General features: G+C 32.9%; 2 protein-coding genes across 3 annotated transcripts; both read right to left on the bottom strand.

The window, feature by feature from the left end:
- Positions 1 to 673: 673 nt before the first annotated feature.
- LOC102625312 (plasmodesmata-located protein 6) lies at positions 674 to 3,815 on the bottom strand. The gene is made up of 3 exons (XM_006469173.4): positions 2,889 to 3,815; positions 1,288 to 1,416; positions 674 to 1,197 (listed from the first exon to the last, which is right to left on the bottom strand). Exons 1-3 carry the CDS (start codon positions 3,616 to 3,618, stop codon positions 1,187 to 1,189), a joined length of 870 nt encoding a protein of 289 aa, XP_006469236.1. The 5' UTR covers positions 3,619 to 3,815; the 3' UTR covers positions 674 to 1,186.
- A 7,617-nt stretch (positions 3,816 to 11,432) lies between these two features.
- LOC102625577 (probable peroxygenase 4) lies at positions 11,433 to 14,522 on the bottom strand. Of its 2 annotated transcripts, none has more exons than XM_006469174.4 (7): positions 14,197 to 14,522; positions 13,961 to 14,065; positions 13,710 to 13,795; positions 12,763 to 12,857; positions 12,102 to 12,227; positions 11,827 to 11,973; positions 11,433 to 11,673 (listed from the first exon to the last, which is right to left on the bottom strand). In XM_006469174.4, exons 1-7 carry the CDS (start codon positions 14,243 to 14,245, stop codon positions 11,661 to 11,663), a joined length of 621 nt encoding a protein of 206 aa, XP_006469237.1. In that variant the 5' UTR covers positions 14,246 to 14,522; the 3' UTR covers positions 11,433 to 11,660. The 2 variants fall into 2 exon arrangements, with proteins under 2 accessions (XP_006469237.1, XP_006469238.1); XM_006469175.4 differs by having other exon boundaries at positions 11,433 to 11,670; positions 14,197 to 14,521.
- Positions 14,523 to 15,556: the final 1,034 nt, after the last annotated feature.

The raw sequence follows: 15,556 nt of genomic DNA, 5'->3' as shown, positions 1-15,556 counted from the left end.
TAATCAGTAGATATTTATTTATTTAGTTATTGAATATTGACGTGTTACAATGCAATCAAATGTGTATTTATATTTACATCAGATGTCCGTTGATACTAATTTAAATCAATTATATTGTAGCATAGTTTAGGAGGAGTATATTTTAAACATCAAGTATCGTGCATGTCTTTTGCTATAAATTTCTACTTACCTGGGTAAAAATTCAGATCAAGTAATAATTAACGTGATCAAGTCTCTTCTAGTAAGAGAATATAAGCCTTTGACAGACTTGATTGATTACGTGGCTAATTACTCTAAATTTGCTTCAAAAATTAAGATAATGATGTTGAACCAAGTAGCTAATTAAATATTCTGATGGTAGTTTAAAAGAGGGCAATAAAAAATTCACAATATATTAATATCAAGCTATCAACGTTACTCCATTGACCGTACCTTATAATTTAAAAAAATATGGGCAAAAGAAATAGCAATTAAAGTCTATGACACCACAAGCGAAAAATCAAGTCCGCCCACTTAATTTGAAAGACAAAAAGCACTTAAATTTACCAATGATTTATATCTAGTCATATCTTGTTGCAATTGAGAACAAAATTTCATAGCTAAAAAGATCAGAATTATTAGTAGACAGAAAAGAAAGAGTGAGATAAAATGCTAGTAGAGTTTGGTACAAGAATAAAACAAAGTGAACTCAATTTGAATTGACATAAAATGAAACCATGATTTAGCTTTTGGATGAAATGAAACTTAGCCAACTATGTAACTTAGGTTAGCAAAAGCTCCATTAACACCAGAAAAAGGCACTAGCTACAACATCACAAACAGAACCTCTACAACAAAAGTGATCCAACTATTAGTACAAATAATTAGAGACAAGTTTACATGGCTATGTGGCTGTGGGTGACTGTGGGAAGAATCTTTAGGCTTTTCATGACCTTATTGCAACTTTTGTTTCACTTGTTTCAAGGTACCTGTTTCCATGAACATCTTTGCTTTCTTTTCTATATGCCCTTTCAAGTCTTCTTTACAGGAAAATAACAAAGAAACTTAAAAAGAAAAAGGAGGAAAAGCAAAAGTGGAGGGCAAGCAAAAGTGAAGCAGTAGGACCACCAAATGAAAGAGAACCAATTAGTTTACCATCAAGAGGAAGAAGAGTAGTTTCTGATCAAGTACATATTCACAAATTGTTTCATTTACCACCTGCAAAATAAACAGATAATTAACGCACATAATGAGACCATTAACAATTTAATTTGCAAAAAGGAGAACAAGATCAAATAGTGGCTATACCTTTTCCTTTCCCATCACACAATCTTCTAATGGAAGAAAGAAATATAACTAGTAGGGCAATTCCAGCAATCATTCCAATTAGTATTGCGAGTGTCTTCTCGATCTCCTCATCGTTATCATCATCATTATCTGCGTAAATCCCCCACACCCCCCCCCCCCCAAAAAAAAAGCAACAGAGCAAACAATCAATTAGCCAGCATCCCACATTATCATTATACAACTAATTGAAAAAGTAACAAGCATAATTACTCAATTATTTTATGATTTGAGTGATTGAATGCTTTGTAGTTGGAAGTAACTATTGAACTAATGCTCATTCATGAAAACTTCTTGGTGTTTTTATTATCTCTCAGTTAATGTGATCAATTAATCACCACACTGGGGACTTGGGGTCATTTAATTTGATTGGAAGGCTGTAGTAACTTTGATTTCACTATAATTAAGTGATAAAAACTTAGTAAGGCTTTTTGGTTTATCACCCTTTGAAAAATTTCAAACAATTAGAACATAAAAATTTGTGTACAAGGCCTGCACCGATCATTACCACTCTGGCAAAAACCTACGGTTTTATTCACAATGTCGAGAGAGCGACTCCTACTATATTTTTATAATTTAGTGAAGGTAGATACCTTTTTAAAAATGTTAATTGAAGGAGATATGTCCTAATATAGTTTGGTCCTAATAAATTCCTAATTGTGGTTTATGAATATAAACTAATTGTTATTATCTAAAAAAATTATATATAAGCCTTCATCCTTAGCATTGGATTCTTCCTTCATTTTGACCTAAAGACGTTAATTCAAAGTGGGACCTTATAAATTGTTTTTTTAAAGTGCCTTACAGGTTGCCGGACTTGTTAATTTGTTTTACAAGATAGTCATTTGACACTTTTCAAATACCAAATGGTCAGATAGAACCTACTCTGAGCCAAGCTCTAAATCACACCTAATTACAGTTCATGATCCCCTTTCCACTTTTTGATCACGTAATAATTAATTGCCACATATACCACCTTGAATAATCTTGAGAATATTCAGCAAAATAGATTTCAATGGATGACTCTCAAACCTATCATGCAACTTTTGACAAAATCAACCAAAATCCCGAATCTTCTTAACCTAATACAATTAACCCTAGAGAGGAGGTGAATATTGAAAATCTCTTTGTACTGTACTAGAAAAAGAAAAAAGAAAAAGAAAAATCTCATCGATTCTGATCTATAAATTGATATATCACTAACCTGGAATTTAAAAAAATATCGATAAAAATAGAATAGAATGAGAAATATACCATATTCTCCCTAGACAAGTACAGAAATGAAATAATGAATCATACCAACAAATTCAATTAGATCATATAATACATAAAACAAAGTCACTAATTAGTTGGGGACAATTACTTTAGGTTTCCTTCACACACAAAAATGTTAAAAAAAGAAAATAAAAATAAAAACTGACCATGCCAATCAAAACCAAGAAAAGGTAATTTACACTCAAGTAAAATCATTAGTGATAATAATTTTCATAAAACCAACACTAAATTGATTAAACCAAAAACCAGAAACGACCACCACACCAGGTGGCGAAACGCAAACCGCTTACCCTTTCCACCGTGCGAGTGGTCACCACCTTCCGAGTAGCGCGCGTAGCACTTGGCCAAGAACATGTCACCCCACTTGGCGGCCCCACAGTCCGTTTTCAGCCGTCCGATGGCGTCGGACAAACAATCCTGGCACTCGCTCGCACTCAAATCACCTACGCACTGTGCCACACCGGTGACGTCCCCGGACCCACCAACTCTGTACGGCTTATAGGACCCATCACTCGACCCTAAATAACCCAAAACAGCATCACGCCGGGTCGACGCATCGGAGTCATACCCGATCAACGGCCCACATTTTTTAACAACCACAGTCTTGTCCTCGACGCCCAGAAACGAAATATTATCATATTTAACGAAGCAGCCATCGAGCTGCAAGACGCCACCGCAGGAGTCGAGGCAAAGGGTGCCGAGTTGACTCACGGCGTGGGCGACGCAGCGGCCGCAGTCGGCGGTGGAGAGGTCGCCGCGGCATTGGAAGAGGCCGTAGAGGGTTTGCTGGCCCTGGATGGTGAAGTTGTTGTAGGAACTGAACATGGCTGAGTTGACAAGGGAAGTGAGCATCGAGTTGACGCTGTTTTCGTAAGCTGAGCCGGGAGTGTACTTTTGCTGGGAGCAGCCGCCGAAAACGAAGGTCTCGGTGGATGAAGATGAAGGGGTTGTGAGAATTGAGAGAGTAGTGAGAAGAAGAAGAAGAAGAAGAATCAGCGAAGGTGTTTGGGTTGAAGCCATGTCTGTGAAGAAGATGATGAGTGAGTGAGTGAGTGAGTGAGACCTTTGATGATATATGATGAAGATGAAGAAAGTGATGGCTTAATTTGCTTGAGACTTTATATTTGTGATTGCGAATAGAAAAGCTTTTTGCAGAGCTAGAGGGTCTTTGCTTTAAGGAGAATTTACGTAAAGGGAGTGTGTTACTTGATATATGTGTATCATCTACTACGTTGCCTTTTATGATTGTTTTTAATTTCTTTTTTGTTTTTTTATGAATTTGTTTTAAAAAATTACGTGGCAGGCTTTATAAAAGGAGAATTTAAATTCATCCCTACGAGTTTTTTTTTTCTTTTTTTAAATTTGGCTTGAAAGATAGATAGTGATTTTGTTGATGTTCACTGACGACCTTATCGTAGGGGGAAGGTTTGTATATATCGAACATTTATAAAATTATGGGAAAGATAACGATGGATGAGTCATTCTCTCATCTGTATGTGTATTTTTAAAAAATCACTGTTGTTTTATAATAAAAACTGAATGTGAGTGAATGTCCGCATTTTGTACAACAATCATAAAAAAAAAAAGTTTTGGTAATTTTGAAATCAATTGTTTCAGTGTTTTTGCAAGACTTTAAGGGGGTTAATGAAATTAATAAGATAAAAATTGAATTTCATAGTTTTGAGCTAAGAACATCTTCATTCTACTATAGTATATTTAGAACCTCCGTACCTTTTTTTCTTTAAAAATATATATATATATATATATATATAACACTAATTAGGGGCTGAAAATTTAATTTCATATAAGTAGAAAGGCCTTTTGCATATCTTTGTTTCTTTCCTATAACAGAAGACAAAAAATTCGTTATACGTATATAAATTTTACACTAAAATTTGGAAGAATGAATTTTTATCAATCAAATTCGATGCGTCTTTTTCAAAATTTTTGTAACAAATTAAACTAATATCGGCCAAACACTTGTAATGAATGAAACATCTACTGAGACTGTTCCTAAATATTATTATGAATTATGTGGCATGGGTTTTTCAAATCTTTTAAGACCAGGCTGTTAGATTAGACTTCTCAACAGAGAAATTTACCCTCACAAACACACACTACTCGAGGGGTGGCTCTCATTTTTCTTCGTAATCACATTTTGATCATTTCTAGAAAAAGTCTCCAAAGTCAAGCATACCGGAAGCTTAGTAAAAGTCAATTATAGCCAACAGTTGACCGCACTGATTAACTCAGTTTATGGTCCGCCCCTAGACGAGCCATCTGTTATTGTGTGCAGTTGATTATGACGTTAATTTACTTAATTCAATCACACATACATTTTATTTTCGTTATTTCAGTTTAAATTTTCTAAATCAATCAAAATCGGGCCAGCCTGATGCATCATCTTTATATATACAGGCTCTCTTGGTTCTCATTGGCTGATGATCGAATTTGTTTCTAGTAAGAGCTTTCCATCTCAAGTGGACTAATTGAAAATGAATTGTGTTAGCGTGTGTTATAAGACTGTCGTATGTTATAAAGAAAAAATATCACAAATTTTGGTGAGAGTCTTGCAAACACTACAAATTTATTAACAGATATATATTGAAGCTATCAAGTACTGTTTTCTTTCCTCTTTTTAGATTAAACTCTTATGAATATGATTTTTTTTGTTTTTTTTTTGGGTTAATGAAAGGGTTATGTTAACATAGGAATTGGATTTAGTGCTGAGTTAATCTATTTTCAACTCTTCATAATCTTTTGCTACACATGCATGTATAACAATATATGGTTAAGATTTACTTAGTTTTATATTTTTATCTAATAATTATCAATTGTATATTTTAAAAAAGTTAGTCAAAAGGTCAGCTCAGCACTGAATCTAAATTTGTTAACAAAACCCTTTGAAAAATAATCCTTTTAATAAATATATCAATTGAATTTTGAGCTCATTATTTATTTATTTTGAGACAGCTAATACGATCATCAAACTACATAATAAATTTAGAAACTACATAAATTTGTTATTTAATGAGTCATGCAGTTAGATGATATAAATGTCTTTTTTATTCGAATTTATGATTGTATTGTTGTTAGATGGAAATGTAATTAAAATAACGTCGAATTGCTTAACTACTCATTGAATGGACTCTAGTTTTTATTTTTAAATTTTATTTTATGATGCATCGAACAAGTTTATGTCGATTCATCTTTTTTTTTTTTTGGCTTTTTGTCCATTCGACTTATCAGTCAGGTTTAAATTCCATAGGTTTTTATTTTTTTAATTATTTGATGCATGAGTTAGAGATTTACTAATTTCATTTTGTGTTCAAATTAATTTAATTTTTTTGTTTGACTGTATTTTGTTTTAGCTCATTATTAAAATTTAAAGTCATCTAAAAGTTTGAAGATAACATAAATATCAAATAGTGATAAATATTCTAAAATTTTATTTCAAACAACGTGACAGTCCTCAAGTGGTCAATGAGATAATATAATTAATTCATTTGTAACTTACAAAAATCTTTATCAATCATTTCATGGATGACACATCACATACAGTGTAATTTTGGATAAGATTTTGAGATATATTTTGAGATGTCTATTATTACTGTATCAATATGTTAAAATCAATTTGTATTCCTTTTTATTGGATAAAGTGATACTTTAAACTTTCTTAAAATTTGTTTTTACCATTTCAATCCATTAAATTTTTTTAATATGTACACAACAGTAAAAATTCATTGTTAAAGGATAAACATGACATTTTGATGTACAAATTGATTATTCGAGACTTGAACAAGTCAAAAGTAGTTAATTTATTTAATAAAAAATCATATTTACTCGTCAGTAATTTATTTCTTCTATCTAAGAATGAAATAGATATTATAAAACTAAAATTGTAAAAACAAATTCTTAAAAGCATTCTGAAATATCATTCTCCCTCTTTATACATATATCAAATGTTAACCCAAAAATACATTCTAAATAAGGCGTCAAAAATTAAAAATCAATAAATCGATCTAAATGATAAAGTAAATACTTTATATACTGTAAGGTTAACGATCTTTTTCTTATCTTCTTTTTTATCTTCCTTACCTCTTCTTATTTAATAAGTGGCTAAAATTGAGTTTTATATTTATTTTTTAATTTTATTTACAATTAAGTAAAAAAATTTTTCTTGTTTTTACTAAATTATGAAGTCAAGGATAAGCATAAAGTAAGGGGAGGGGAAAAAAAGAAAGAAAGAAAAGATCCTAAGCCATTTTATAGACAAAATTTTCAGAAACTTCTTGGTAGGTGTACAAATTATGACTTTGGACCTACCAAATGAAAACGACTTTTTGAAACCAGGAAAAATTAACGTTTATACTCCTTAGTGATAAAATTGGTACAAACTTAATCTAAATAAAAGAACAAACATTAAAGGAAACATGTTTTAAAACAACAAAATAAGAAAATAGAGTATGATTTCTGGTCAAAATAAATCGAAAAAAAGAAAGAAATCGACAAAGACAAGTTTCCAAGTTTTTTTTTTTTTAAATCATCAACCAATTTTGACTTTCATCATTAGAACCCGGATAAATCAGAAAGTGTATACAATTTTTTAGATATTATATAAATAAATAACATTTTAATCTAGGCGTAGCCTCAAAATTAATATTTCTATCTTTATATATTCGAATGTCGGGTAAAAAATAAAACATGGCTTATAATATAAAATTTAATGTCTTATTCCATTCCAATAATTTATTATAGTGGTAGAAACTTCGAAAATAGGTCACAATTGTATCGACTCATTTTAATTCTGTGTCACAAAACTATCAATTCCATTACTTTATAAAGCCTTTTTTTTAAATATTATTTTTATTTGTATACACGGAGGTAGAAGGAAGCACTTCTTTATTTTTACACAATAAACAGCTCTCGAATTGGACTCTAATGAGCCTTTTTTAAAAGCAAATCTTTATCAATCTTCAATCTACCTAATTCAATTGACCTCCCATGTCTGATTGCCATTACCACGCAATTTCCTTTTTATTTGATAAATGAAATATTATAATATATTGTCCAAATGATTAGCCAAGATTCCCTTCTTAATGAATTGAAATGATTAAACAATCGATGTATTTGTTATATTGCTACGTTTGAATTAGTTTTAGAATTGTGTATGACTGCATAATTCATACAATACGATCAACGTGAATTTTATGCTAAATATATATATTGTACAAAATTTCCTTAGATAAAACCTTACATTTGGTACATTGATGCGATAAATGAAAGAGCATGGAAACATCTTCTTTGCTTCAACTGATTTACAGAAGGGAGTGGAATGACCTTTAAGTCCCTAATATTTCTCACTTTTACTACTCATATATTTACTTAATTTTTTTTAAAATTACCTCTGTTTCGTCCATGACCAGAGTGGGACCGATATCTCTTAAAGAATGATGGAGTGTTTAAACAGACTTATCATAATTTTTTTTTTCCATTTTTTTTCTTTTCAAACAGGCTTCATGAAAACATTCGGTAAACTTAAACAAGGGTTTGATTAAGATTGCCCCAAAACTCACGAAAAATTGATCGAGGCAAATGAAACTTAAATAACCATTATAATGCTTCTTTTTTTTTTTAAATCTGTTATACACAAATATTACTGATATTATATCACACATTACAATTAATATCATACTATATAACTGGGACCACCACTATACATTAATATCATACTATATAACTGGGACCACCGCTATACATTAACATACTGAAATACCTGCCCAGATATTTTAAACCCTAGGACCACCGCCATATATTGACACATTGAAGTACCTGCCCAGATATTTTAAACCCTAGGACCACCGCCATATATTGACACACTGAAGTACTTGCCCAGATATTTTAAACCCTCTCTAATATTCGAGGGGTGTCTACTCCATTCACATTTCGTAAGGGAGCTCTCTCTAATATTCGAAGAGTGTCTACTCCACTCACATTTCGTAAGGGAGAGATTAACCCCCATAAAGCTCTTATGGAGTCTCGAACTCTTGCACTCAATATTGTAAGTGCAAGGTTTCTCCCATTGGACCAAAAGCCCGTTGGTAACCATTATAATGCTTTAATTTGTCCATTATGATGAGTTGATGACTGAAAAAGACTCCGTAGGACACGCAAACATCAAACATGCAAACTAGCTTGAACTCGTGATCGAAGACCGGAGACTTGAGTGGTTTTGTCGCGAAGAAGAAACAGCATAAGTAAGTGGCTACATCCATCAAAGAGCCATCAATAAAATTAAAGCAAAGATAATAAAAGAAAGAAAGAGATTGAAGATAAAAAAGGAAGGTCATATTCAATAGCTAATTAATAATGTCTTTTTAGCTTTATGGTTTCTCTTTTTATATATATTTACGTTCGTGGACTCATGGAGAGTTTTGGTTTTGGTTTTTCTTTTTTTCTTTTTGATTTTATGTGCCCTACAGCATTTTCAAAATTATGGCTCAACGTCCGACCAAATGTTGTCATTGTGCTGTGTAGATAAGGTTATGTACGAGCTCCACATAGCCCTCTGCTTTAATTTTTTCTCAATAGTTAGGGATTTTAATTTTAGGGTTATTATTTGGTTGGTGTTGGATCGTGCTGTGTCGAGCGAGAAAGAGAGCTTGAGCTGGCCGCTTTGCTTAGGGCTTGCCCATCTCCATCAACATACATATAATGATAAAAATGTTCCACCCCCACCAATTATTTATACCACCACCTTTGTTAAAAAAATTGACGATATATATAGGTCGAATGTGCAACATATGTTGGAATATAATTGGAGTTCACAAACGTGAGGGACTAATCTTCGAAAAGATGATATATATAATTGGAATCTGTAATGTTTTAATTCGCTAAAACCAGCTATATATCAAAATTTTCAACAAAGGATAATTATTATAGCTATCACTAAACGAGAAAGCCATAAAAAATTTGCGTTGTGTTAAAAACTCTGATTACTGCACACATGTCAGGGTTGAGAAAAAAGAAAAAGTCAAATAACATTGTACCAGGTAGACTGGTAGAGCTTGTAAAACTGTGAAAAATGTCTTATTTTGATTTGAAGAATGATATGCCCTCAATTAACCGATCGCATATGAACAGCCGTTTTACTTTTGTAAAAGGTGGTCAATTTTGCTTGCAAAGATTTGTTAGTGACACAGAATTTTCTGGATGTCATGGTTTCTTTTCAATTTCATATTGGCGAGATGTTTAGTTGATTTTGGGCTTGGATCGTGTTTCTGCACAGAGACTACTACATAAGCTGTGGGAGTAATGATATTTGACCCCCTCAAGATATCTTTTTAGCCCCCATTTTTAATAAAATTCCAAAATTATCCTTATTAAAATTAAAAAAAAAATTATTTATTTTTTTCTTCTCTCTAGACATTGCCAATCCACCATTATCATTTTGTTGCATTAGATGCTATCCAATTTTAGGGGGAAAAAATGGTGAAGAAGGCAATTCAAACTTGATGAGTTCAATTTTGACATCATTTTGTTTAAAAGTGATTGGCTTTTGATGCAGAAATTGTCATTTTCGCTCATGAAAAAAGCTTTTAATTCAACTTTCACGAATGGAAGATGGCGAGGAGGATCAGAAACAGCAGCGACAACAAATGTTAGTGACTGGAGTGGTTAGTTCGAAGGTCATTGGATGCTGTTGTGGCTAGGTCTAGGTGAAGACTAAGAGCGACAATGGTGGATGATGCCTATCTTCATGAACGAATTAAGTATAAACTATAACTTGAATGGTAATGACTTACACCAAAATTGTGGTAGTATTAGAATTTGAAAAAGGCATACTGTTAGTGGCAGGAAAGAGTGAAATTTGGTGACCAAATTTATGTAGCTGATATTGGACCGAAAAAAAAATGATGTTAACTATGTTGTTTGCTTTAGCTTTGAAAGTTAAAAATAAATAACTTCTATTTAATTTTAATAAGGGTAGTTTTGGATTTTTATTAAAAATGGGGGTTGAAGAGATATCCGTAGGGGCTTCAATATCATTACTCAAGCTGTGGAGCTGCAAAACCCAATAATATTTGGGCCAGAGAAATGGAGCCCAATTGAATTGGGTCCAAAAGTAATCGAATCAGCTTTGAGCCATTGTATTCATTCCGGTGGCTATGGTCCAGTAGGAACGGTTTGTCAATACCGAACGGCTATAAAGGCTGAACCTAGTAAGATAGAAATGACAATCCAAGAAGTAACAAGTATTTAGGTATAGACTTGGAACCCACCTATTTTTCAATAGCCTACTTTCACACCAGATATATCATCGTATAACCTATAGTGTTTTCATGGAATATGATAAACTATTTATATTGACCGAAATAGAAATTTAAAAAAAAACTATTTTGATTCAACCATCTTCTTTTCGACTTGTCTACTTGAATTGTATATTTTGAATATCTGCGGACTAATAGACTATTGAATGCTCAAATTGGTAACTCAATTTCAAAAGCGTTTTTCAAAAATAATATCATGAATGTGAAAATAGATATGGATAATTAAACTTAGATTTAGTATATGCAAATCTATTCCTCAATTAAATCGTGAACGTGACGTGAGCTTCACTAAAATCACTTATATTGACTTGTCTTTCAATTTTCATTTCGTTAGATAATCATCATATTTTACAAACCCCCTTGAAGTGTAAGCATCGTTATACGAATTCTAGTATCAAATTAGCAGTAACTAACTTTAGCAACCATCGCATATATTGAAGAACGGAAGCATTCTCAAATCCGCATCACACTGATGCAATTCATATGTATCTTTTTTCACAATCATCTCAATAAGCCATTCTTTCAATTTCAAAGAGCAATGAAGAGGGACGAATTCAATTATCCAACAAATCATCAAGATACAGGACACTAATTGTACTTGTATTACACTCGCTACATACACACAGAAGAATACTGTATATAATTATTAAACTGAATTTGATTTACTTGAAATCTTCCAAATCTGGACCAGCCACCAGGTGTGCCCGATCACTGTGTAAATGGTCATGTACTTTATACAGCACTACTGCAGGAAAGAGGAAAAGAGAGAGAAAAAGAATAAAAAAAAAAAAAAGAATCTGATATCACTTTCTTTCTGTCCACACACAATTCTTATACAAGTTTATTAATTAGGAAAAAGAAAATTCAATGACTATCAAATGCCAGTCAGTTCATTTACGCTTTCTTCTTGGCTGATTCATGTTCCTTCTCCATATGTTCAAACAGGCTACCATCATAAACAGCCCTGACCGTGTCTTTACGCAGCAAACCGTTCTTGTCCTTGCAAAGGACATACAATATCTTCCATTCAGAGTAGGCAGCAACCCTGCAAATGGTTTCAACATCTTTAAATTCTTGTACAATGCGATCCTCACTATCTGATTTCGTCAAATTGATTGACGAAAATTCGAAACAGAGTAAGTTTACAGAATAAAGAGGAAGAAAAAAACCAACCATCCTCCGTAATCCTTGGGTTCTCTGTTAGCTTTAAGCATTCCCATCAGCTCATCCGATGTCAAAGCATTTGGTTGCGTACATGCATGCTTGGTGAAAATTTCTTCAAACTTTGAAGGAACAAACCTATGAAAAACATTTGTTGTAAATGAAATGATTTGAGAATCAACATAACCAAAATAATCCAAGTGTAATGAGCAATAACAAGTATTTTATTCATTCACACAATCTATGATCTGTCAAAGAGCATAAGAATTCACATTAACTTGAAATGAACTATGGTGTTTTTTAAGGTTGAAAATATGTTCTGGCTAACTTGACAAATCAAAAAGGATTTGGCCCTAACCCAGTATCTTCTGTAATTGGTTTTAACATTCATCTTTGAACAAGATCTATTCATTTACTATTAACTTCCAATCGTTATCATGGGTTTACTTGGACAAAACTCAAAAGAGAATCAAGTCTTGAGACTAAGGCTACCCTATGGAGCACGGCATGATACTGATGCACGTATAACTGCAAGATGAATAAAATAATAAAGAATAGCAAACCTTAACAACAAGAAAATTGAATAATATTAAAATGTGTAGATGCTTCACTACTTTTAGCCGACTCTTTCCCTTGTAAGAAACAATATTTAAAAGCAAACTCATAGTTATACCTTCCTTCAGAGTCATACACGCCAGAATCGCTGCCATGTTTGCTTTTGTGAATATTTTTAATCTCAATTGGGAAGAGTAAAGAAGGAAATTTTCCCTACACAACCAAAAAACCAGATCAATTAATTATACAGTAATCTAGAAACTTGGGAACGAATAGGCTACTTTAGAGAATAGTTTTTAAGGTTCAAAATAATTTCTGGTAAGCTGTCAAAACCCCTCAATTAGTCACAAGTGTTTTGTGAGCTAAAGTTGTCGCTCTATCTTAAAGCCTAAGCAAGAAGTTTAGTCCCAGGCGCTTTTCTGGTGATAACCCTTTCTCTTTACTTTTTCTTTTCATTTTAAATTCCTGGATGCACTCAAATTAAATATTTGATTGACCCATTTTTATTGTCCTGTATATACTACCACATTCATGAAATTTAACACCACTCCATTCCTTTGAAACAAGAAATAATAATGATTTACATAAATAATGGACCAAATTTAGGTAAGGGAATCTAAAACAAATCATCTGAAGTTGTGAACAAAAAATCCTAAAATGTACTCCTAATTTGAAAAACAGTAACAATGAGCTGACACTAGGATCGATAGATTAACACCTTAGCTCCAACATCATACTAATGAAATCACTTAACGCATAATGTTTTGGTTAAGGTATAAGTATAATCCCCTAGTCCTGGATATATTCAATTTATAATGAATGGCACCCATCAAATTTGGAGTCAATTTCGATGCCTGATTGGTTAAATGGGGCCCGAAATAATTGACCTTATAGAAAGTAACACGTGAGTTTGGTGGTTGACAAGTGACGACGTTTTGGACTTTGGTTATAAGTTTTGGTTTTTGAGTACACAAATATTAGTATGACTTGCACTTAACAGTTAACGGGCTTTCATGAATATAGAAATATCAGAAAAATGAAATATCGGATATTTCAAAGACTTACAGGGCGAGTTTTAGAGCTGAGACCCATATTGATGAAGAGGGCAGCACCGGTGGACAAGGGGATGCCGCATCCAATTGCACGGAAACCTATACGATTATTTAATTTAAAACAAATGAAAATCCCATTTTAAAGGAATTTAAATAAAATCAAATTTCATATAAGAAATAAAATAAGCCTATTTAGAGAGAGAGAGAGAGAGACAGAGCAGAATTAGAATATAGAATTAGTCAAGTGAAGAAGAAGAAAAGCACCTTTGAAGGTCTCCCAAGGGTATACGATTCCGTCGTGATTTCTGTCAAAGAAAGCTACATGCTTCTGCAAAACGTTCTCATTGCTCGGAATAAATTTTCCATCTTCTGCAAATATTAATAAAAAATTTTTAAAAAAACCCATATTTTATATTACTTAATAAGAATTAATTTTAACAAAATATGCACAGCTCTAGACCAATAAATATATATATATATATATATATATATGTATGTACCTTGTTGGTTAGTTTTTGATGAAGAAACAGCAGGAGCAAGGGAAGCCATGACAGAAGAAGCGTGCAGAGAGGCCGATCAAACTGGACAAAGAAAAGAGAGAAAGAGAGAGTTTGTTTTGATAAAATGAGACGTTAATGGGGGTTTCGGTTTCGGTTTCTGTTTTAAAAATACAGGTAAAGTGACACGATAAGTTGGCAATAAACTAAAGTGAAGCTGCTCAGGCTTGTTTATTTGCTTATGAATTTGGATTCTGTTTTTGTGCAATAATTAATTTTTGCAAGGGAGAGAGAAATGAAACGTCTATATAAATTATAAAGGGCATAAAGGTGAGTCGATTAATACAACACGCGCCTTATATATAACGTTAACCAACAGCTATGGTATTGAGTCTATTGACATCTGTTCTTTCCATTCCGCCAAAAAACCTGGAACTTTTTTCTTTTTTTTTTAATTATTTATTATTTTACGCCACGGAGGCACACTCACTTCCATATAGGATGGCAACTAAATCCGGATCCGGACTGAACCCGATAAATTTGATCCGGGTTCAACCCACCCCAGAACAATTTTTATGCAGAATCCGGATGAATTTTTGAGAACCCGCATACTTGCGGGTCTGAATCCAGATCGGGGTTCAGGTGAACCAGTAAATCCGGAACCCGGATCCAGATATTATTTATTTTAATATTAATTTTTTTTTAAAATTATTAAATATAAATAAAAAGAAATCCTAGTGTCAATCAAATCCTCTCTCAATCTCTCACTCTCTCTTCAACTCTCCTGTAATTTCTCTTCTTTCATATCAGATCCTTCGCGGTGTGGCTATCTTTACGGCACGACTGTCATCACCTTCACGGTGCGGCTATGTTCGTTTCATCACTCGTCTCATCTCTCACTCTATCGCGACCAACAAAAGGGGTTGAAATCCATCTCAATCGCGGCTGAGTTCGTTTCATTTTTTTCCTTTTTTTCCAGCAACTTAAGTACATAATGGCATCATCTGATTAATAACTCTGCTTCTTCTGTTATTATTAATTAACATTATCGCCCAGAAGAGCCTCTGAATTTGAATTCCTTTGCGAGCTTTAGTGCTGAAGAAGCTCAACAGAGCAACGATTGCCCTATTTTTACTGACCCATATTTGGTTCCAAGGGTATTCATTGACGCATGGTCTAATGCTAATGGAGTGTATGACCAGATCCACAATATAAATTCTGGTACCAAGAGCTCTGTCTCTTCAAGCGGGAATCTCTCACTTTCTCCTCTTTAAGTCTTTCAATGGGAGGCAACAACACCATTGATGAGGAAATTGGTCAACTACAAATGGGGTTGGGCCTTGTGGAATCTAGTCAAGAGTAC

Source organism: Citrus sinensis, chromosome 2 (genome assembly GCF_022201045.2).
Source record: "Citrus sinensis cultivar Valencia sweet orange chromosome 2, DVS_A1.0, whole genome shotgun sequence".
NCBI classification, from domain to species: domain Eukaryota; kingdom Viridiplantae; phylum Streptophyta; class Magnoliopsida; order Sapindales; family Rutaceae; genus Citrus; species Citrus sinensis.
This window is presented reverse-complemented; position numbering and strand designations above follow the sequence as displayed.